This window comes from Sturnus vulgaris, chromosome 1, assembly GCF_052056855.1.
Source record: "Sturnus vulgaris isolate bStuVul1 chromosome 1, bStuVul1.hap1, whole genome shotgun sequence".
Lineage (NCBI taxonomy): Eukaryota > Metazoa > Chordata > Aves > Passeriformes > Sturnidae > Sturnus > Sturnus vulgaris.
In genome coordinates this window covers 21216076-21238883 of record NC_142243.1, presented here as the reverse complement: position 1 = coordinate 21238883, position 22808 = coordinate 21216076, and the positions used below count along the sequence as shown (strand labels likewise).

Genomic DNA, 22808 nt, shown 5'->3' with positions numbered 1-22808 from the left:
TCATTGAAAGGCAGTGCAAAAACGACAGAGTTAAAAGAGAGTAATTGGATTGCATGCCTTCTTTATGAGCAGTAAAGTTTGTCATACACTTATCTAATGAATCAAGTAGCTCCTGGTACAATCTATGAGCAGCAATTCAGAGTGGTACAGACACTGTGGGGAGTTTCTGTCAGGCAGTGGGATTCCACAGTGCACCAGTCTGACATGGGTGACAGAAAGTGAGAAAGAGCTGAGCTTCAGTCCTGCAGACTGACTGGTTTTCTAGATGTATCTAGTGATATATTCACATATCCAGTAGATAATTTAAAATTTTCTTCTCCCACAAAATAAGTACTTTGAAACTATAGTGGTGACTTTAGTGCTTAATGAATATACTTTACAAAATTTATTTCCGAGTTGCTTTACATATTGAGTTTTGATTTGCTACATTCTTGATCAAGGCTAAACCAACTGCTGCTATTATAAGACTTGCTGCTGATATTAATTAGCTAAAAGTAGATTTTTCTTAATATTTGGGAGCATTAAGAAAATTAAGGCATGAACTTCTAGTTTTCAATCACGATTGGGTACCTAACTAAATTAATAATTTTTGAGAACTTCTACTATTTTTCTTCTATGCAAAACAGGAAGATTTTCAAAGATACAAAATGAATAGGGATTAGGTACCAAACTTCCAAGAGCCAGGAAAATGTGTCTCTACACTTTCAGGAACGAACTGTGGTTTTCCTTTAGGTGTTTTAAATGGCACTGGGTTTGGAATGCCTCCTTTAGGAGTTTGGAAAAACTCCTGATTTTCAAAAAATGCTGAGAATATACCCTGTGAAAGATAATTTCTTTATGGGCAAGCTCCAAATCACTGGTTACTTTTGACAATGTAGGACGTATGGTGACCCTGCAGTTCCAAAAGCCTTTGCAGGTGATGTGGGCTTGTTCAGTGTATCCCACAGCACTGCCACATAATGCCATGACAGCCTCATGGCATTGTCCTTGTGACAGCTTACACAAAACCAACAGAAAAGAAACTCTCATTGCTAAAACGTGTGCTGTCTCCAATGCTGTAATTCAGTCTAATTGGATATATTTAATAGCAGCATATACACAAATGTTGTGACTATGCTCTCGACAGGATGTAGACACACTTCTACTGCAGTTATGCATTGGATTACGTCTAAAAATATCCATAAAATTGTTTTTCTGCCGATGAATATCTGCTCCCAGACACAGACTGCTTCAGCAGCCATAGCAAGTATTTGCATTTTTACATCCAATACATCCATAGCTCCAAGCACTACCACAGCAACTAATTACTGTGGTTTATTAGTGCCACATTCCCCTTGCTGGGCACGCTGCAGAGCAGCTGCTTTGTTGTTGTTACTTTGAATCAGAAAAAAAACATGAGCTTATATCTGGACAAAGTTTGCAAGCATCATACTAGTTAAAGATTGCTTCTTAAAAATGTATTGAAATGTCCTTTTAAAAATGAACATAAACACCAATAAACTGAGGTCCTGAGTGGGCCTTAAGTGTGCATACTAAGTACATGCCTTCTTAGTGCTTAAAACCAAAATACAAAGTTATCCAGCATGTTATTTGATTATATGGAACTCTTTGGTGGATTAAGTTGCAATTATTTAATGAGTGAGACTGAACTTGGAGCAGTTTTCCACATTGCTAAAAGTGAGCCAGAAAGTACGTGACTTGTCAAACGAGCCAGGCCAATTTGTTTGGGACAATTTCTGTAATTAATCAATTAAAATCTGCTTGCAGCAGTAAAGAAGGGCCAGGTTGTGACCCTGGAAAAGTCTGTTTGACCTGATTTCTCTGGCAAGTGAAAATACAGTGAGCACTGTCTCCTGTCCCCCATCTCAGATGTACAAACAGGAACCTGAACTACTCATCAGGATAAAGTTTTTCATCTGCAAAGCTATAGAAGCATCACCTCTGTCATTGTTCTATCACAGACAACAGAGCAGAGGTGCCACAGATTGGAACAGCTGCTGTATTAGTTTTTAATTCACCTTTTGGTTTTCCAATTGTCCAGACTGTCAGGAATTGTCAGATAGACAGTAAGGGTCACACATGCATCATGACAGCTCACCACCTCTCCACCATCTAAAATGCAGACAAGACTGCTGTGGGTCAGAGTGCAAGGTAGTAGACCAAGAGAATCAGCAGCAGCTCTGGACTGAAAAAGGCATCTACTCTGGTCAGTGTTCATAGTGAGACATGGAATGCATGAGACTGGGCAGTACCAGCTGCTGAAGTGCAGCTAAACAGCAGGTTCAGTCTTTTAGATAAAGACTAACAAGGATGTTTCAATACATGTGGTTTTGGTACAATTCCATAAATGGTTTCCTTAAAACCCATAACTAATAAATAACTGAAGTACATTTGCTTTAAGAACCCAATCCTCTTCCACCAGCACAAAATTCATAGTTGCTCAAATTAAAGAGTCCAAAGCAGTCCTGAAAAAGCCTCGCTGAGTTGCCAAACTGAAAGCAAAGGACTGGGTGGAGAGCTTCAGGTATTTGAGAGATCTGCTCTGCAGCACAGAGCATCTGTGCTCATGGAGAAGGGCACAAAACCAGGGAGGCTTTGAGGGCAGAGGCACTGGAGATTAAATGGTTTACACAACAAGGAAATGAATACCACATTTATGAATTCACACATCCACAGCACATAAGCAGCTCTAACAACTCACAGAATTTACATTTGTTCTCCCTGGATACTCTTCTGGCTTCAGTTTCTCAGACTGTGTCAAGTGAACAGGAAATTCTGGTTATGCTGGTGATTGAATGTAATTTTCTCAATGATTCACTTTCTGAAAAAGTTGTCCTTTTCCTGTATTTCTGTCAGGATTTCTATGTTCCCAGAAATCCTCAGAAAGGCAAGAGTAGGTGTATGGAAAAAAAATGCAAATAAATGTAAAAATTACACTCTTCCTCAGACTTCAGACTGGAATTGTTTGGAATGAATGTTCAAAGCAAACTGTCCTTATCACAACTACAAGGAGTTTACTAACCCAGTTGAGGGGTGAAAGGTTGTAACTATCAGACAGAACTTATAAAGAATAAAAATAATCACTCATAGCTTGATCAAAAATTCTAATCTATCTCACAGAAATCACAGCATAATAAACACACAGGCTTCACTGCCCATATAAGATCTGAGAAAGTAATTTACCTCTGAGAAAGAGGGTGGGTTATTATAAGCATTACAGAATAGGGTTGGATTCTTTCTCTCTATGAGTTTTGGAAGATCTCAAACTATTAAACACTGAATGGTTGTCAGCTGTAATTAAGACAAGATTTACAGGTAGCTCTGTAAAGGCAAAGAAAACAAAGGTTGAAATGAGGAGACCATTTTTTGAAGCAACAATGCACAATGTAACACACCCTGGACTGTAGAGAAGTGTCAGGCATTGAGAGAGGAAATCAAAAGGGGAAATGTTCTTGCTACTGTGGACAAAAAGTATGCTATAGAACTTCCAGAGGGCAAAGAGATTGATTCCATGTTAGCTGAAAATTTAGTTGTTTCTGTAAAATAAATAATAGTATTTGATCTCTGAAACTCTAAAAAGCCAGAGAAAAAACAAGGGGTACTTCAGAATCTGTTTTAAATTCGCCTGTCACGGAGATAATCTTTCTCTCATAATGTTGTTCCACTATGTTAAACCATCCATCCATAAATTAATTAAGACAAGGTTGATTTTTAGAAAATTTTATTTCTATAACAGGAAAATACAAAGTTGCTCAGAGGAATCAAGTATTAAAATCCTGAGAACTGTATCAAACTGTATTCAGTGCTTACTTTTACTGTGCATTATTAGTATTAAGCAGCAGATATTCACAGTTCACTAGTGAATGAAAACTGAGAAATCCGAAACTCATGCTGCTTTCTGTCTTTATTATTGAGTGATTCTTTTTCAAAATACTTCGAACTGTAGTGCTCTCATACTACAAATGTAGTGGGAACATCCCCATCCACGGATACAACATTTATTTGGTATAATCCTGATAGCAAAAAATGAAAGGTAACTCATAAAATACCACATAACCTGATGGAGGCGTTCTGTTTCCTTAACCACTGAATAGGAAGCATCATCACAAAAGAGGATAGTGAGGTTACTTTTAAGTACACAATTAAGTGCTCCACTGTCATAAACACTATTGGTAGACTACAAACTATTCCACACGTGATTACTAAGGTCATAAATAGAGGTCTCCTACCGATTTTCCACTCTAACATCCCATCTCTAAGTATATTTGCATTGTTGTGGCATATTTAATATTGCATTGTACTACACAGATAAGGTACTACTGCTTGCATTGCTGTTGCAAATGGCTACATTATTTTTAAACGGGTAGTGTTACCACAGTAAATCTCATAAAAATAGATAGATATCACATAGATCATTAAATGTTTTGAATATAACAGTACTCTTGAGTAGCATTTCAATTTTTAAGTACTACATACAATTTGTGAGCCTGCAAAGCCTCTTACATCATTATCAAGCTTACAGCTGAGCTGTAACTGTTAACTGCAGCACGTCATGAAAACACTGGAACAGAGTTCTGCACAGCACTTCTGCATCAGTCTCTGGACAGGATTTCCAAGAAGAACAGGTAGCAACGATCCTAGCAATACAGAAAACAGTGAAGTCACTGAGCTTAATTGTCAAAGTCTAGGATGAAGTTACATGAATTGTCCTGAAATGTGGAATTACTGACGTAAATTCTGAAGTTAAAATTGTCACATAAACATACTGGCTCAACATTAAAAGAGGACTCAGATTCTTAGTAAGCAATAATGTTGACAGATCTTAAAATCAGATACTTTGATTTAAATATCTGTTACTACATACAGTGACACAACTTTTCTGTTTACATTTAAAAATGCTGTGAATTATATTTCTTCTTTTTCTGCAATAAATTTAAGATTTTAGGTACTTCTTTCTTATTTATCTAATAAAAGGTCTACCTTGATCTAGTTCTATTTATTTAAAGAGCCATAGATCAAAGTATTAATGGCTTGTATCTCAAACTGATTTGAATGGATCCCTGCCTAGCCTTAGGAAAAAGTCATTTGAATTACACCTGAACTAACAATTTATCTCTACATATTCTAACCAAAGTAGTTCTGGATTTCATAGAAAAGCAGTAATTTTTGTCCATAAGACCAGTTAAGCCAAAGCTGGATCTTTTCAAATCGTATGATTTTTGGAGAAGTGAAGCCAAATGTTTTAGCCTCCCCTTGTCAAAAAGGTCTGGTTTGAGTCAAGATGTGTGTCACTGCCAAGAATGATGGGCAGTGTGCTCACCCATCCCCTCATCTGCTCTAGCTCAGCCAAAAAACACCTTTACATGTTACAAAATGATCTGTAAAATGACAGCCTATTTCAATGTATTTTAAAGTCCTTTTGTTGCTCCCCTTCTTTCACCTTCCCTACTCTGTATTTCTGCTTATTGCCAGTATCCTGGTGCTCACTTGCCCTTCACCACTCCTCCTTCCTCCTACACGTGCTTTCCCAGAATGCCAATGCCTCTATTCTCATGTACCTCACTTCTCAATCTCTGACACATTCAGCCATATTTCTTGGGTATTTTCCTCTCCTCATTCTAGCTGTTAGCTGCCTTTTCCTCTCTGACATATGCAGAGCCATATACAAAATGAAATTATAGCCTTACCTGTCATCTCTAATTGAATAAAAAAAGCCATAGCCATGTTGTACCATAGGGAGTGCAGATCCACTAAACCTAGTGTAGCCAGTCAGACTAGTTGAAAGGACAAAATTCCCACCTCCTCCACTGGGAAAGAACACAAAACAAAAGCAGCACTTTTGAAAATAACTAAAAATAAAGTGAGTTTGACAAAACAATGATTTGGTTCAAGAGATCAAAACATCAGCACACATAAGGCCAGTGTAACAAAGGCTTTGGAATCAAGGGATACAACTTCCCATGGGATAAGAATATGAATTACCTGGCTGTGAAGGCCTTATCCCCATACAGTTCTGGCACTGGCAGTCCTTGCTCCTGTGCTATGAGCAGGAGACCCAGAAGATGACGATCAAAGCCTGTCAAATAAATACATATACTGCATCATTAACAGCAGCATTGCCAGTTTTTCTGCTTCTTCTGGTCTGGACAGCTGGGAGCTCAAACAGCAGTTGAAGGACAGATAAAAAACAGCATCATATTGCAGCATCCAAAAACACTTCCCATATATTTGATCTAAGAGGTCTTCAACACTTTCAACTTGCAGCACTGAGCTCAAAAGCAAATTACTTAAGTAATAGAAACCCAACACAGTTCCTCTGGAAAATAAAACCCAAGAACACTCCCACTTCAGTCAAGGAGGAAGAGTTCCTCACAGTGGAAGAGGCCTATGGGCAAATATGTCAACAGAGCAAAAAGGCTTTCAGGGCCACAACTGCTCTGAATTGTGATAACACGACAGGAAGGCTGGAGAGAGTATGAAGTTCATCAGGTTCATTTCCCAGCTATTCTTTCTTATTCACAGAATAGTGTACAGCACTAACACAGCTGGGTTCGAATCTCACCCAAATCTCTCCTGTGCCCTAAAGATCACCTTTTTCACTTTCCAGCCAAGCACATACTGGACTGGAAGGTACTCCCAATTAATGTTCAGCTGGGCAGAAAAACTGAACAAATATTCCAATTTGACCAATTTTTGGGGTGCAAGGATGGATGAAAGGACTAGGTCTTAGCTCTTCTCCCCAAAATTAAAGTATAAAATGTTAAGGGGTAGTTTTTATTCAGGTTGAAAATAAGGAGACAGAGAAAATGCACTAGAATACAATGATATTCCCTTTTCACCCACATGAAGAAGACCCAAAAATTTTGATCCCAGAGTACCTTTTCCATTTTCACATTCTTTCCTCATTTTATTGTGCTTTGCAAATGCCTTATGCATCAGTTGTAGCCGTTGATAATTCTGTAAAGTAGGGAAGAGACAGGATTAAGTAGAAAAGAAAAAAGAGAGAAATAGAAAAATCAATCCAAATGAGTAATACATCAGCAATCACAGATCAGCAGGTTTTTCCCTCTCACAGTTTCTAGCAATTTTAGGTAGAAGAAAATGAAGGAACATGAAAGGTACATAAGAACGTCTCTCAAACCCTTTCTCCTAAACCCAAATTCCCTTTTCAGGAAAATGTGCTTGTTTGCTTCCTGTATCTCTGTTCTCTTACTCAGATCACTTTTGAACTGAACAATATTCTAAACCTCATGCTCTTTCCCAAACAATCTGAAACATGGAAAGGAACCAGTGTGAACTAGAGTGATCAAACCCAAAAACCTTCTACAATACCATTTATTCATTCAGAAAGACACTAGCTCCTACTAGGTGCATTCCCAAATGTTCTCTGCTGATTGCCAATTCTGCCCAACATTAAGGTTTTTTCAAGTTTATATTAAAACTTACATATTAAAGTCAGAAAGAATATAAGTAACATGTTTTTTGTAAAGGAGGCCTTGAGAAATAGTCCTAGATATTCAAGATCTTGACAGCTCTTTGACTACTTAAGAAGCACCATGTATCCTTTTATTCATCACACAAGAGGCTGCATCAGAGAATGTGCAACAAGGACAGCAGCCAGTCGATTTGGATAAAAATCAAGTTACCAAGCTGACAAGGGGCAAAAGAAAATTTAAGACAAAAGGATTATTTCAAAGCATCTGACTTTGAGGTATAAAAAAATTACACAAAGGCAGGCTTTTAAGCATGTTAATTTCAATACTATTGAACAGATTTTTTCAACCTCCAGGAGTTAGTATTAAAAAACAAACCAACAAACAAAACAACAATAGGAGATATTTGGAGATGCTATTTAACATTACAAAGAGAAAAAACACCACAGTAAGTGTTGAAACTTACACACTAGTAGTAGTAGTAACCACAGAAGCCTGACAATTGGTTAGAAGGTAACTGAGTAGCAGAAAAATAACAGGAATCCATATTTGGAATAGGGAAGCAGATTTGGAATATGGCCAGAAAACTGAGTTTTAAAACTGCAGTACATACCAAAAGAAACCAGTGAAGACCAGGAAAATGTGCTCTTAAAGGCCAGAATTATTAATCACACATGCTTTGTGACAGCTGTCTTCCTCTATGTTTTACAGATGCATTAATAATATAGAACCACTGATTTTTCTAAAGATGTGCTGCCCTTTGTCTCAAAAACCCTCTCCATGCTTAATTTCTCAGGCTCTGAGAAACATACAGTGAGGACAACAGAAAGAGCTTTAGTAGAGCTCTTGCTTGGCAAGCAAGGCATGACCTGCTTTGCCAGCCAAGCACCAGAGGGTAGTCGCTGGGAAAAGAAAAGGTCTCCGGTTCAGCTACTCAGAGACAAACTCTGGAATACACCCCTGTTACCACTAGGACACAAGCATATTTCAATCTTGCTCTCAGATGCAAATATTAGATGAACATTTCCTGATTTCACTTGAAAATTAAAACAACAGAACAACTGCACAGCAGAATACTTCGGCTCCAACTCAGTAACTTTTTGAGGCGTAAAATAAGTCAGTGTGAATGTAATTTGAGACACTTACATTCTTGAATCCAACAGGTAAATAGCACAGAAAACCAAGCAAGCCTGCACATCACAGCACATCTCAGTCAGAAGAATCAGAGTTCAAGCGACCCAACATTTGAAATTTGTCTCCCCGGAAAGGCACCAACTCCCATCAATGTGACAACAGAAAAACGAGTTTGAAATGGTTCAGATGACAGGCCTTCTAAATACGTAGTAATTAAAGTAGGAATTCAGTACTTACACTTTCAGAAGGATCCAGCATGGACTTGCACCATTCCACTGCTTCCATAGTACATGGTCTTATGGTCTCTGTGCGGCCATGATAGAAACGCCTGGTCATGGCAGTTTCGTAACAGCAGCCTGGACTAAGAACAAAGATTAGGGAAGAATGTCTCATTAACTTTACAAGATTATTTGCTACCTCAAGGACTAAAGAAGTCCTGTAAAAGATCTTGCAAATTTAGCTCAGTTACAAGTAGCAGAAACCTATTAATTTTCTTTAAGTTGTGGCTCTGAAAAAGAGCCACAAAGCAACTCTAAATGATTTTATGGGACAGATGACTGAAAAAAAGTGCCAGTACTACAATCATACCTTGAAAAGACTGCATTGCCGTGGGTATTTTCTGCAGACTACAGATCTACCAGCCTCTAGCAAAAACAGCTGAAATTACACAAACTTCAGTTTCACCGTATACTTCCACCTACACCATCCAAACCCTCATAAATTAAGAGACATATTTGAAATAAGCAATGTGTTCCAAAGCATTTAGAGGAAAAGGCCAAAACCTTTTCTGCTGCATACTAACAGCCATCCAGCTTTTACATGGAGCAGCTCCAGCTCTGTGACAGTCTACCAGTTAATATGCAACCTCCATGAAACATACTTGCATGTTTACAACAGACCAAGGCTATTTTAGTCAGATAATTAATGTCCTGACGTTCAGAAAACCAAGATCTAACAACCTTTATTATGATGAGCTACATCTCACCAGTGACTAAACATCACACTCCTATGATGAAACTCTGCTCTTTCTGAAGCAAGCAACACTCTGCTGGTCAGTAATGACTTGCAAAAGCCATAATGAGTGCTAGTTAGATAACAGAAATTTGGGAACACCAATAACAATAACAATTACACCTTTTAATCAATAATACAGAATTAAATGCCACATCTAAAAATGCAGAGGCAGGCACTTGAAGAGTCACTATCTCCATCTCTGTTATTATGCCAAAACCTTCACATCCAATATTGTTAAAGCAAGTGAGACACTGAAGTTCGTGAGGCCTTTTACAGGCTTAGAATGAAACATTTTACTGGCGGCTGTGACAAACTACAGACTAAATTCTCTTCTACATTTGAGCAACTATTTGGCATTAGAGAATCCTGACCCACTGTCCATTTCGTATTCACCTACGTGTTTCCTTTGTTTGGCACAAGTTCAAGTTTTCACAGACTGTGTTCTACCATCCATTCCATAATATGTATATGCATTATCTCTATGGGCACAAGAACACAATTCTGAAGCAAGTATGGCTCTATGCAACTGTTACTGTAAAAACCCCTTAGTTCTTCATTCTTACATCCCCATGGCAAATTACATACTAACTTTGCAAAGCCACTGCACACCTCTTTTGAAGAAACCAGTTTCTTATTCCTAATCTGGTGTTTTCTTACCGTCCATGGCATTTGTAATAAGCAAGCTGAAGGGCAAGCTGCACAAATGTATCGGGATGAAGTTTCTTCTTTCTAATCAATGCTTTGCCAAAGGATGTGAAGGCATAAGACACCAGCTGCAAGTCAGATACCTGTCATACCAAAGGAGGAAAAACAACAGAAGTCAAGAAATATCACAACTTGGTCCACTGCAAATGAAACACACTCAACATAAACCACAACGTAACAAGTTTAGCCATGTTAAACTCATCAATTAATCAGTAATATATTCATTCCTGTTCTACAGCATGAAAAACACCAACTAAAACCACGTAAATAGAATGAAAAAAAATAGTATCAGTAACAATTGAGAGAACCAGGAGTAGATTTCACCTGCTTGTAATACAATTCTTTAGTACATCCAATTTCATTTATAATTTTTGGATCCACTGTGAATACAAGTTCCTCTGGCCATGGAATATCCCTCACATTATCTGATCCCTGGGAAGATGAAGACAGAAAACCAGAAAATGTTATCCATAAGAAAAGGCACATTAACTGATAAGCTTGTAAGTTTATAAAGGATAGATACCTTCCATTTTCCCTCATTTTCAATAATCTTCTTTTCAGCATAAGACAACATGGTAATTAAAGCCATGGCATCAAAAGGAGAATGCTAGAATCAGATAAGAGAAGATATTATATTACTTTGCATAAAACAAGACAATCAAACTTCTGCTTTTTTCCCTATCCTGCTCTTTTTCCCACAGACCAACAGCTTTACTGCGCAGTGTTGGACTTGTTTCATATTTCTGCAAAAAATGCAGAAATATTTTAAGTCCACCCATCATTTTAACTGCTCTGCATCTGTACAAGTAGGCACAATGTACTACTGCCATGAAAAAGGTAGATTTAAGGAAAAATATAAGCCCTTCTGGTCATGCAAGAATGAGTTTAAAATAATATAAGTTTAAAAACCACAGCTGTTCAAATGGATACATCAAACAAAGAGTTAATTTTAAGCCTTCTTGTGCATTGTATTTTTTTCCTTTAAAAATCCTCATTAAATACTTTCAGAAATAAGATTATGACTTCAGATCCCATTGTTAATTCAAGTATGGTATAATAGCAAACACCACAAGAGAGCAAAGAACACGAGAAAGCAGACTGCTTTTGGAAACTTACCAGACTAGGTGCCAGGTAAACAAGGCTATACTAAAGAGTAACACATTAACCACTTAAAATAATACTCTGAAGGGGGAAATTCAGTAAATAAATATTCAGAAGATGGAAAAAAATTTAACTTACATCACAGAATGCACTACAGGTTCCATTGGAAAAGAATATGCAATTGTAGGATTTATCTCCCCAGCGTACAGTTGGATCACCTGTTAGGCCCAGCCTTGTAAGCTAAAGCAGGAGAAACACATTGTGAAGTCTTAAAAAGCACCAGGAACACTGCCAATCTTTGTAAGCTAAACTTAGTCTACATTAAGATAACAAGACCTCCCTGACAGACGGCATTTTCATCCAGTTCAAGATGAAACATGATTATAGGGCCAAGCTATTAATTAGAAGTGTGATAAAAAGTTAATGACTATGCCTTTCAAGACCCTGAAGGATACAGGGCTAAAAAGTTATGAAGCTAGATTTCAGCCATTCCCACTTCCAACATCCTAACTGTTAAAACCATTTAAGTTTTCCTATGGATCAAAGCAGCACATTTTTTTGCATATTTATCTGCTTCATTTTTAGTGTTCTGAAAGAGCAAGAGCTGCTACTTCTGTATATATGCAGGAGAAATTTTTATTTAAAGATGATCAGATATGAATTACCAGAAATTCTTAGCTACCTCGGTGTAGTCCTCAGGAGTTGCATGGGGACTAGAATCATCAAGGCCAACCACAAACAAACTTCTCTGAATTTTTTCCAGAAGAGCTAAGTTCTTCGGATCAAGACGAATCAAATATTCCCGTAACTAGAAGACATAAAAAGAAAGCTAAGTGAAATAATGTTTTTCCAGTGATCACAATGCTTTTCCCAGGAACCAGCTGCTGAAGTATTCCTACCTCTGCCCATTTGGTCCTTTCATTGCTTGTTAGGGCTGCCAGTCCTGGTCCATCTGGTTCACTATAGCATCTCTTCTGTATATACGTAAGTTGCCTTTAAGAAGATTTAAAAAACTGAAGTTAATAACAGATGGAGAGAAGGTAAAAGTCACCTTGCATCTCTCTCTTTTTTTGCAAAGCTAGAATTTTAGTTTAACATTCACAAGCCAGTGTGAATTTTCAGGAAACACGAATCACCTCCCCTACATTCTAAGGACAATTGAAGACCTGCTCAGTTTTCAGTCACTTAGCACCTACGAGTCCAGTACAAACACACATAAACAATTACAGTGCTAAAGCGTTATTACACACTGAATTTAAAACTAGATTTAAGACTCCAACAGTGCAGGTTGAGACTTTTCAGAGCGGCAGACATCTGCTATACTGCAGCTTTACAGCAACTAATCACATACAGGGCAAACCTTCCCCTCGAGATAAACCTTATAGCAGAACACTTGCTACAGTACAACCTGAATGTAGAGTCTGAACTATAGAAAAGCAATTCTCTTCCTACCTTCTTTAGAAAAACAATTAACAGAGAGGTAGGTTTTAGTTTGCAAATTCAATTTTTCACACGCTGTTCTCGATGTTAAAGAAACTCCATAAATTACAGGCACTTAATCTGGTTTGTTCTTTGTTCTAGCACTCTTGCCTATTAAATTCAACCGCTGGTTATTAGTTACATAGTATCGAAAATGTACCCATGATGAGGTTACAAAAATAAAGCCAAACAAAAAAAGCCCCACCAAACCAAACCCAACCTGCCCTTCCTATAGACAATAGATGTTGGAGGTTTTGCCTGTATTCCAAGTGTTCATTTTTTTGTTACTGGCCTGACTTAACAGATACAACTACAAAAATTCGAAATGTAGATGTTAAAATATTATGTATAAAGTACCAGACTATTTTTAAAAAGTAGTTTTTAGCTTCTCTAATTAGGTTTGTCTTGCCTGAGGAATTTGGCCATCCACTTCTTGCCAGTTTAATTACAAGCCTCCTGTTGTGCACTATGAGCAGCACTTTGACAATTGCATTAACTTACTCCCTGGCAAAATTAACAACCTTTCTTTAGTAAAGAGATGAATATAGATCCCAAATCAATCACAAGAGACTTATGCTGAAACTATATCTATATGTAACAGGAGAGTTCAACACATGAGAGTGCTTCATCTTTGTAATGATTAAGTAGCAATGCAGATTGTATCTGGAAGGAATGATGACAGTTGTAATACTACTAATTCCACATAAAGAAACCAGAAAAAAATGGTATTTCCTACTGAAGTATCTTCTTTCAGCCTTTTTGTATGATGCTTTACAGATGTATTACAATAATACATCGAAAGAAGTTGCCATCCACTGAACAAGGATTTACTCAAATCTGAACCTTTCAGCTGAAGGACAAGCTGTAGTCTTTCTCACACCTAATTCTTTGGGGTCAAGGGAATGGAAAAAAAAAGCTTCTTTTGTATGTAGCTTAAATATAAGATAGCTCATTTAAAATAAGCATTTTGAAAACCTGAAAATCTCTGGAGGAGTCAGCATGCTGCCTTCATGTATAGCATCAAATGCAAATACTCGACCTCGACACAGGACTATCAAGTGAGATGGACATTCACCTTCAGCCTCTGAAATGAAAAACAGGAATAAATGAAAATTCAACCTTGGGAATAAACTGAGAGATACAGAAAAAACTCAGCAAGTCCTACAGGCTCTTTTTTTTGTTCAATTCTGCAAACTTGAAGACATTTTAAAAGCCAACAGAAGTCACTCATAACTTACTGTTCTAAACTACTTCAGGTCATTGTTATTATCCAGTAGCAAATTTCATTTATTTGTGTCTCTTGTAGGCAGGAATTCCCTCCACTGAAATGAGTGTTCCTTGCTGAATCCACACACCCTTATAACACATAGAATTTGTCTTTCATCTTCAATTCTTAATGCTGGCATGCTTATTATAGGCATCAGGTTGGTCAATTTGAAGCAGAGCCTTCTTTTACCCTTATTTGATAAGGACTAAATATTGGACCAAAAAGGGCATTTGTAGATGAGATACCTTCTTTGTTTCATTATATAAATTCTACAACTAGTAGCTGATTTAGCATTCAAGAAAGCAAGAATTTTACAGTTAAACTGACTGCTCCTTCAGCATACTAATAAAAATCCTTTGCTTGTATTAACCCCCAATTTTCATTTGTTTACCAGTTTTAAAATAACTGCCAAGAGAATCTCTGGTAAGTCCAGGAATTTTGCAAGTGCAGAAGACCATTCGAAATTGGTTCATGTCCAGAACAGTATTCCCAGATCTCTCTATGGCAATCTTCTCTCTGCAGTAACAAACACAACAACATTAAGCAAGAGAAATTACAACGATGGAATTAAATCAAGGTAAGACAAACCTTTCTATTACAGCAAAGAATGCATGCCAATGGACATGAAGACACATATGCAATTAAGGGATACACAGATGATCAATACTGAGGATCAATTATTTTTTCTTGAAGCCTTACACTCGCAATAGTTCCCAGTATTTCAAGGTGTGCCATATATTTACACATGCTCTGTCTATCTGAGTGCCCTCTTTCGGTGGCCAGCAGTGTTCAATATAGGGACCAGGGCCTCCCATATTACAGTGTATTTGTGTTGAGATGCGAAGATCAAGATAAGCCACATTCAGCCACCAGTCCTCCAGCTGAAATGAGAAATGGTGAACATCAGAACTTATTCATTAATTCTCTAATAACTATGTAACTCTTCAACTGCCTGCTTTGTACTTTTTAATTTTAATACTCTGAATAGTAGGTCTTATATAACACATGGCAGGACAGTGGTTCAAAACAAACTGCTGAACATTTAGCTCTTCTGTTTTCAAGCTTCAAACAAAATTCAATGCAGCTTAAGAATATTAAACTGTAAATTATGGTATTTCTTCCCTGATATTCATCATCTTAAACTCTTGCAGATGTCAGTTGTGGCTGCTGTGAATATCAAGACTACTCCATGAAGAATAGAAGGAATAGAAGAATAGACTTGTGTTGAGAAGGGATCTGTGAGAGGCAATTCATAATGTACATTTTCTGCCACCATCTGAAAATCCCCACTCTGGAGTGTGTCTTGTTAGGATTTAGACAGCCTTCATGAATGCCACTCGATAATGACCTTCCTTGTATCCCTTTCTCTGTTGAGAGACAACTTTAAAATGCTACCACATAACTTCCTTCTGGTAAGAAAAAGAAAGAAACCAAACTCTGGATTCCAGGGCTGGTTTTGTTGGATTTTTTTGTTTGTTTTTTGGCTTTTTTGCAGGGTGGAGAAGGAAGGGACAGATGTCATAGAAGGAGAGACTGACAGATAAAGCATTCAAAAGCTAGTAAATAACTTTACATTTCAGTTAGTGAGCTCTCTTAGCCACTCAGCTTTGAAAAAAACAAATTACACATATGTAAGTGAATGAGTTCATATCCAGGTCAAATGGCTGATGTAAGGAAGATTTAGTTTTTAAAAGTGAAATGATTCTTTGATTTACATCCTGAATAACCAACTTTCCACAAGTTGAATTAAGATTTCTTACACTGAATTATGATTTCTTATACATCTAAATACGCACCCAATTCCTTCTCATTTTAGCTCTTTCCAGTAATTTCTGATGCAACTCTTTTCCAATGCCATTTTCAAATTTTTTAACTATATCCTCAGTTCTTTGATATTCTTCTTCATTTAAAAATGGCTTCACTGTAAAAGGAAAATGTTTTTATTTTAAAGACAACTGCATACTAAGATTTATTCCAAGATTCAGATATCCACCGGCAAAGGAGTGAATGAGAATTAATTTTTCTAAAACAAGTATTTAAAGGGAAAACACCTTTTAAAAACCTCTCAAAAATCTATTAATAAATCAGTATGTTCTAATAAAATACAAATACATACTTTTTAATAAATACAGATGATAGCAGACTAAAGTAATTGCTGAAAACCTGAAATACCTATTAGATAACTAAATCAAATATAATTACATCTATAAGTACTATGGAGTTCTTCCCAGTAATTAAATTTACAGGAACTTTGTTCATAAATTAACACATTGAACATACATATTTGACACCCTACTGCACCAACTACAAGCTACTTGCCTATATTTTCAAGTCCATTCATGGTCTACAAGCAATTCTCCCATCAATTCTCATTCACTGTCCCTGTGTTATATCCACCTTTGATTGATAGCAAATGCAGTTACTGGTAGACAGTTTTTCTGTTTTCAAATCCTTTTGGATTTCTCTCAGATCATGTGCATCATAGGCCAAAGTCCTCCATAAACATCTGCAATACTAGTCATTATTTTAATCTAAACACTTCTTAAAGACTTTTTACCATGAAATCTAGGGTCAGCAACAGGCACTGCTGATATAATTTTCCATACAGGAACATCTCATTTTTTCCTATACACACCTGGTGTATAATGAATTTCTGTTATATTTATACTTAGAATGTGAAGTCATGGGAAACAGAATGGAGGGTTGTGTGTGAGGTGTGTTTCTGGTGAAAAAGTCTACACAATGAGGTCCAAATAATTTTTGAGGCTGCTGGACACTACCATTAGTTAATTTTTTCCTACTGGTAACCCTGTAATCGATTTACAGCTGTTAAGAAACAAAGAAAGATAAACAAAAATTTAAACAAGTAACTGCATCATCTCTCATCCATCTTTTGCAAGCAACAACTGAGTTTCAGCAGGGCAAGGTCTCAAATACTTAGTTAACCTAAGTCTTAAATCCTAACTCTGTCTTGCTGCAATCCCGCCTACTTGTCTGCAACCAGTTTCTCTTTTGTCTGCCAAAACAGTTTTTCTCTTCTTAAAAATCTAGAGATCATCTTGTCCAACACTTCATCTCTGTAGGGTCAGTTGCAGCAAGTTGCTTAGGACTGTGCTGGGTTTTAAGTATCTCCGAGGATGAAGACTCTGCAACCACCTTGGTAGCAGCCTGTTCACTGCTTGACCATTGTTGCAATAAGAAGAGTTTTCTTATGTTTAAAAGGAATTTCTTGTATTTCAGTTTGTACCCATCACCTCTTATTCTGTCCCTGGATATTACTGTGATGTCTGGCTCTCTCTTATTCACTCCTCCACAACAAGGAGTAATCACACATATTGCAAAGATCTGAACAAACCTAGCTTTCTCTGTCTCTTCTCATATGTCAGATAACCCAAGACCTTCATCGCTGTCACAGCCCCTCTCTGGGCTCACTTCAGTATGTCCATAGCTCACCTGTACAGGGAGCCCAGGAACAGACACAGAACTGCAGATGTGTCCTCCCCAGCACTAACCAAGGGAAAGGATCACTTCTCTGTACCTGCTGGCAATGCTCCTTCTATAAGGAGTCCTTAAGGTTACTGACATGCCTTGCTGCAAGGCCACATGCTGGTTCATGCCTACCAGACCCCAGGGGCTCTTCTGCATCCAGGCACTAGGCCCCATCTTGTGCCGCTGTGGCAAGTTATTCGCTCCTGGGTGAATGACTTGGCATTTCCCTGTGTTTGCTGAGCTTCATAAGGCTCCTGTTAGCCTGCTCCTCCAGCCTACCAAGCTCCCTCTGATGGCATAACAACCGTCTGGTGTACCAGCTAGTCCTTCCAGCTTTGGAAGCTCCCAAACTCAGAGTATACTCTGTCCCATCATGCATGTCCCATCACCACTGATGACCATATTAAAATTACTGGACCCCTGGTGTACACATCAGAAACTGGCCTACAGCTGCCATGTGTTGCTGATCACAAACTTTTGAACTCAGCAGATGATACAATTCCCAGCCCATCTGACTGTCTTCTACCTAGTCCCTACTTTATTAGTTAATCTGTAAAGATTTTTTTAAAAAGCTTTTGATGTGCCAGAAGCCTTGCTAGAGTCTATATAAACAATATTCACTCTTCTTCCTTCACCCAGCGAGACAGTCACCTCATCATAAAAGGCTACCATATTGCTCAAGCAAAATTTCCTCTTCAGAAACCCATGCTGCTCATTCCCAATCACCTTCTTGTCCTTCATATGCTCAGAAATGGTTTTCATTATTATTTCCCAGGGATTCCCAAGAATTAAAGCAAGATTGATCAGCTTGTAGTTACTCAAATCTTCTTTCTTGTCCTTCCTGAAGACAACAGTAACATCTGCTTTCTTCCTTTCCTCAGGAACCTTCACCAGTAATCATGAACTTTCAAAGATTATCAGAAGTGGCCTCCCAAAGACAAAGACCATCTCCCTCAGCACTCATGGGCACATCCCAACAGGACCCATGTCGTTTTTCATGTCCAATCTGTTCAGTGCTGATCCTTTTCTATCAAGGGTAAGTCATCCTCACTCCTCTTCAAAATAATTCCATTTTAATCCTAATTATATAAGGCATTTCAGTATTTTGCACTACCTGTCCCAAGGTGAAAGATAAGGATCCATTTTCAGATACATCCTGATCTCCTTGTAACAATAATGCAAGTCCTAGTGATAGTTTTTCTATTCCACAGGACAAACATGGAGAGTGAGGGCCAAATATTACCTACAAATGTGGTTTTAAACACATCCTGACAACCTCAGGCAGCAAGACAGAGTATCTACTTTCAAGCATTATCATATAATGCTGGTGTTTAAATTGCATTGGGATCTCCAAAAATTCCACTACAACACCATTGCAACTGGAAAGGTACCAGCATTCTCCTTACACCTCCACCACAGATGATCAGCTATGGGCATTCAGGCAGTGTCTACCACATCTAGACCTCATCTACATGCAGCTTGAATTGCACACCATAATTTGTGAACACAAATGAAAAAAGAAGTAATAGCAGCAGAGCCATTCACCTTTACTCTTTTGCAGATTACAGTTTTCACCCTGAAGCTGAAAGCCTTCCCTGACTGAGGGTAGTCCAACACTCAGGTTTCCCAGAAAATGACCTTATTATTACACACTATTGAAAGAGAGGATGATTACCCTCTGTTATTCAGGTTATAAAGTCATTACATAGCAATATTCACACAGCAAATGAAAAAGAAGCAAAATTATTTGGTTCTGGTCTCAATTCATAGAATCACTTAGGCTGGAAAAGAACTCTCATTATTTAGTCAAACCACTAAAGGAGTTACTAAGATTGCAAGGGGACTGGAATGCACAATGAGATGAGGCTGAGAACTGTGTTTGTTGAGCTTACGAAGAGAATGCAAAGGGAAGACCTTGCTGCTCTCTTCAACTGAATGGAAAGTCCCGGTGAAGATAAAGCATAATTCCTCTCACAGACAAAAAGAATTAGGATAAGAGAAAGTATAAAAGAATAAAGGTAGAATACAGAAAATTTCTGACATGGAAAATGTGAAGTTTTGAGGGGTTTTTGGTCATTGCAGCGTTTGTTTGTTGGTTGTTTTTCTTCCGCCTCCCACAATCATGGTGATCAAACCCCAGAACAGGTTACAATGAAACAGATTCTCCACCCTTGTAAGTAAACAAAACCTGGCTGAGCAACATGCTGTAGTCAGACCAGCTTCGACCAGAAATCTGGTCCAGATGAATTTTTCCCAACCTACCTGATTCTGTGACTACAGGGCCTCTTTCCATGTAAAAACTATTTAATCAGATGTAGAAGCAGCACTGTTAAGGAACAGAACTCGGTCCCTTTCTCACCAGAGTTCAGTGAAACTTTGCATTTCTCCAGCCCACAGATCTTGTCTTTCTTTCTGATTAGGAGGTCAGCTCTGCCCATGAACAAGAAGTATCCCATGATACATCAGTTGCACAGTTAAGGAGCCCTCTGGGAAGCTGGAAGTTTGAGCTTTCATGTTGAATCTATATTTCTGAATCTCAGCCTCTGGGCTGGAAGGCTAAATAACATGGCTGTGGCCACATTCTTTGCCCAAGGCTGACTTTCAAAACAAGGTTACTCAAAGAAGAGGTAGCAACTGTAAAGCCTTAAATAAGGCATATTCTGACACATACTTTGTCCAGCTTTTCCAGTAAGCTGGCTCTAAACAGACAAGTGCTTTACTAGCAGGCACTCTAACTAATGTCAAGTGCCCAGAGTCCTCCTCCAACCAATAAAAGGTTTCCCAGGACCATTTAAAAACCTCTGAGAAGAATCATTTGGAGGTTCTGAATTGTTGACAAGCTTAAGCAATTAAATTCTCAGAGTTATATCTAGAACTGTGTCCTGCACACATAGACTTTAATATATTTGTACAAGGGAAGACTGTGGCAAATGCTGAGCTAACTTTTCTCCACTGCCAGTGAGACCAAAAAGCAACAGTGATCAAAATTATATCAAAATGATTTTGTACATGGAATAGTAAGCAGCAACTAACTTCAGCCAGAAAAAGAAACGGACATGTGATAAGGTATTTATGAAAATAGATCAGAATCAGAAAACAAGAGCAAACAAATTCACTGCCAGATTTTCTCACTCCGTGAGGGAGTTATTTATTAACCTGGAGAGACAGATGGGTTTACAAAATTAAACAGCAATTTTGTTATGCAGGTTGTTATTGCTACCCTTGCAACACAACTTTAGTTAATCTGCATTACAGCAAAAACAGGGCATTATTTTAGACACACATACACACACAACATTTTTGCTCAATACCCACCACTTCAACATTCTGCATCAAAAAACAATGATGTAAGGAACACTAAAGCAGGCCATTTCCAGTACTCAGAATAAATGGGAACTCAAAGTAAACTTCAGGAATTCTATTTTGGGAAAGGGAAAATTTGGTGTAGTATGTTTCTGCTAAGGAGAGGACTCCAAGTTTTACTTTGTTAGCATTTGTGTAAACCTGTAAGATGCTAAGATACAAAGTAGATGTTCCAGAAAAAACTCCATGTCCAGAGTTCTGAAAATTATTGAGGAAATACAGGAAAGTAATCTCAAGATACTCCATAATGTATTTTTGCTATTCCCAACATATAATAAAGAACTAACCAGTCATTTCTTCTTTATAAACAAAACTAGATACACGTGCACTGATGTTGTTTTCAAAGGTTTCTGTGATGTTCTTTAGATTATTCAATATGTCAAGGCAGAAAGTATCCAAGCTAAATTATGTGAAAATGCTCACCACTGCTTTTTCCTACTACTGCATAGATAATAAGTGCTCTTTCTCGCCAATATTAAGTATGAAAAGTTTTAAATAACTGATTTTTTAAAAACATCCTGGGCAAACACAGTTATAAAAAAGCAATTATGCAAACTAAAATTTGTAAGTGAAGAATGAAGTATCTTTCACTGGAGCAGCTTTTTTTTTTTTTTTTTAGGAAAGAAAAAAAAATTTAAAAAAATCCACTCTCAAACCAAAAAGTTAACCTTCCCACATACCAAATTCCCTTGAAGAAAGGTAGTTAGGGATTAAATGGAAACTTTTACTCAAGTTGTGCTGGGCACTTAATTTCTAGTTTTGAGCCTGAAAAAGACCTTTGGCACTCTAAGCTTGTCTGTATCCCACGCCCCAATTACAGTACAAGCTGCGTCTACAATCACTTAGCAAACATCTTCAGATTAGCCTGGTTACAACAGCACACGACATGCTACCATTACAACATTACCTGCATCAAGGTATTTATTCAAAGATTCATCAAGAGGAGGTACTGGCAGGGAAGGCAGAGAATCTTGGTACTGAAACGTTCGCTCCTCTGAGGATCCAAGCACTTGCTTTTCCATGTTGCAAATCTGCAGCACAACCAAACAAGACTATTCACGAAGCCCACGTTCGATGACGAATCTCCCCAACACTGTTCTTTCCCCCGCTCCGGCCTCCTGCCATTGACACGGTAAAAGACAGATATCAGGAAACGTTCCCCGACAAAGCATGGACCGAGGGTTCCTTGTTGGCTTGCAGCCATGAGAGGCACACACACAGCAGGGGGAAGCGATGACCAGGCGGCTACTGGCGCTTTCCCCAGCACGTCTCCATTAAGCAGCTCGAAGGTTGTCACTTTCTCTCCCAAGGAGCAGGCAGTCAGTCCTGGGACACCCCCCCGAGACTAGAGGGTCTCCGGGGAACGGGCAATCACCCCCAGCCCGGCTGGCGGCCCCTCCGAGTCCCCCACACCCTCTCCAAGGCCCCCGCCCGAGCCCCGGCCGTGCCCTGGCCCCAGCGCGCCCTGGGTCGGGCCGAACCGAGCTGGGCCGAGCCGAGCCGGGCTGATCCGGGCCGGGCCGGGCCGGGCGCGAGGCCCGCGACACCACAGCGCTGTTTACAGCGGCTCAGGGCCCGACTGAGGAAAGCCTCGGACAGCCCCAGGAGGACGGGGCCTGGGTGTAAGGAGACAGCCGAGCCGAGCCCACCTCTCTTCCCCGCACCCCCGAGGAATGAGATCGGCGGGGACCACCGCTCGCCCCGGCCACACCAGCCCCGGATCACCGCCCACCTCCTCAGCCGCCGCCTTCGCTCCTGCCCCACTTCGCAGCGGGTCCGGAAGCCGCGCGGGGCGGGGCGGCCGCGGGGGCGACAGGGGAGGG

General features: G+C 38.8%; 1 protein-coding gene across 3 annotated transcripts; it reads right to left on the bottom strand.

Annotated features, from left to right (window-relative positions):
• Positions 1-3704: 3704 nt before the first annotated feature.
• CROT (carnitine O-octanoyltransferase) lies at positions 3705-22796 on the bottom strand. Of its 3 annotated transcripts, none has more exons than XM_088161259.1 (17): positions 22718-22796; positions 21893-22103; positions 15930-16054; positions 14833-15014; positions 14525-14649; positions 13842-13950; positions 12287-12380; positions 12070-12195; positions 11526-11627; positions 10810-10893; positions 10611-10718; positions 10239-10369; positions 8805-8928; positions 6879-6957; positions 5983-6076; positions 5688-5807; positions 3705-4637 (listed from the first exon to the last, which is right to left on the bottom strand). In XM_088161259.1, the coding sequence occupies exons 2-17, from the start codon at positions 22005-22007 to the stop codon at positions 4517-4519; spliced, it is 1839 nt and encodes a 612-aa protein (XP_088017385.1). In that variant the 5' UTR covers positions 22008-22103; positions 22718-22796; the 3' UTR covers positions 3705-4516. The 3 variants fall into 3 exon arrangements, with proteins under 3 accessions (XP_088017385.1, XP_088017387.1, XP_014731132.2); XM_088161261.1 differs by having other exon boundaries at positions 22635-22719; XM_014875646.2 differs by lacking the exon at positions 22718-22796 and having other exon boundaries at positions 21893-22133.
• Positions 22797-22808: the final 12 nt, after the last annotated feature.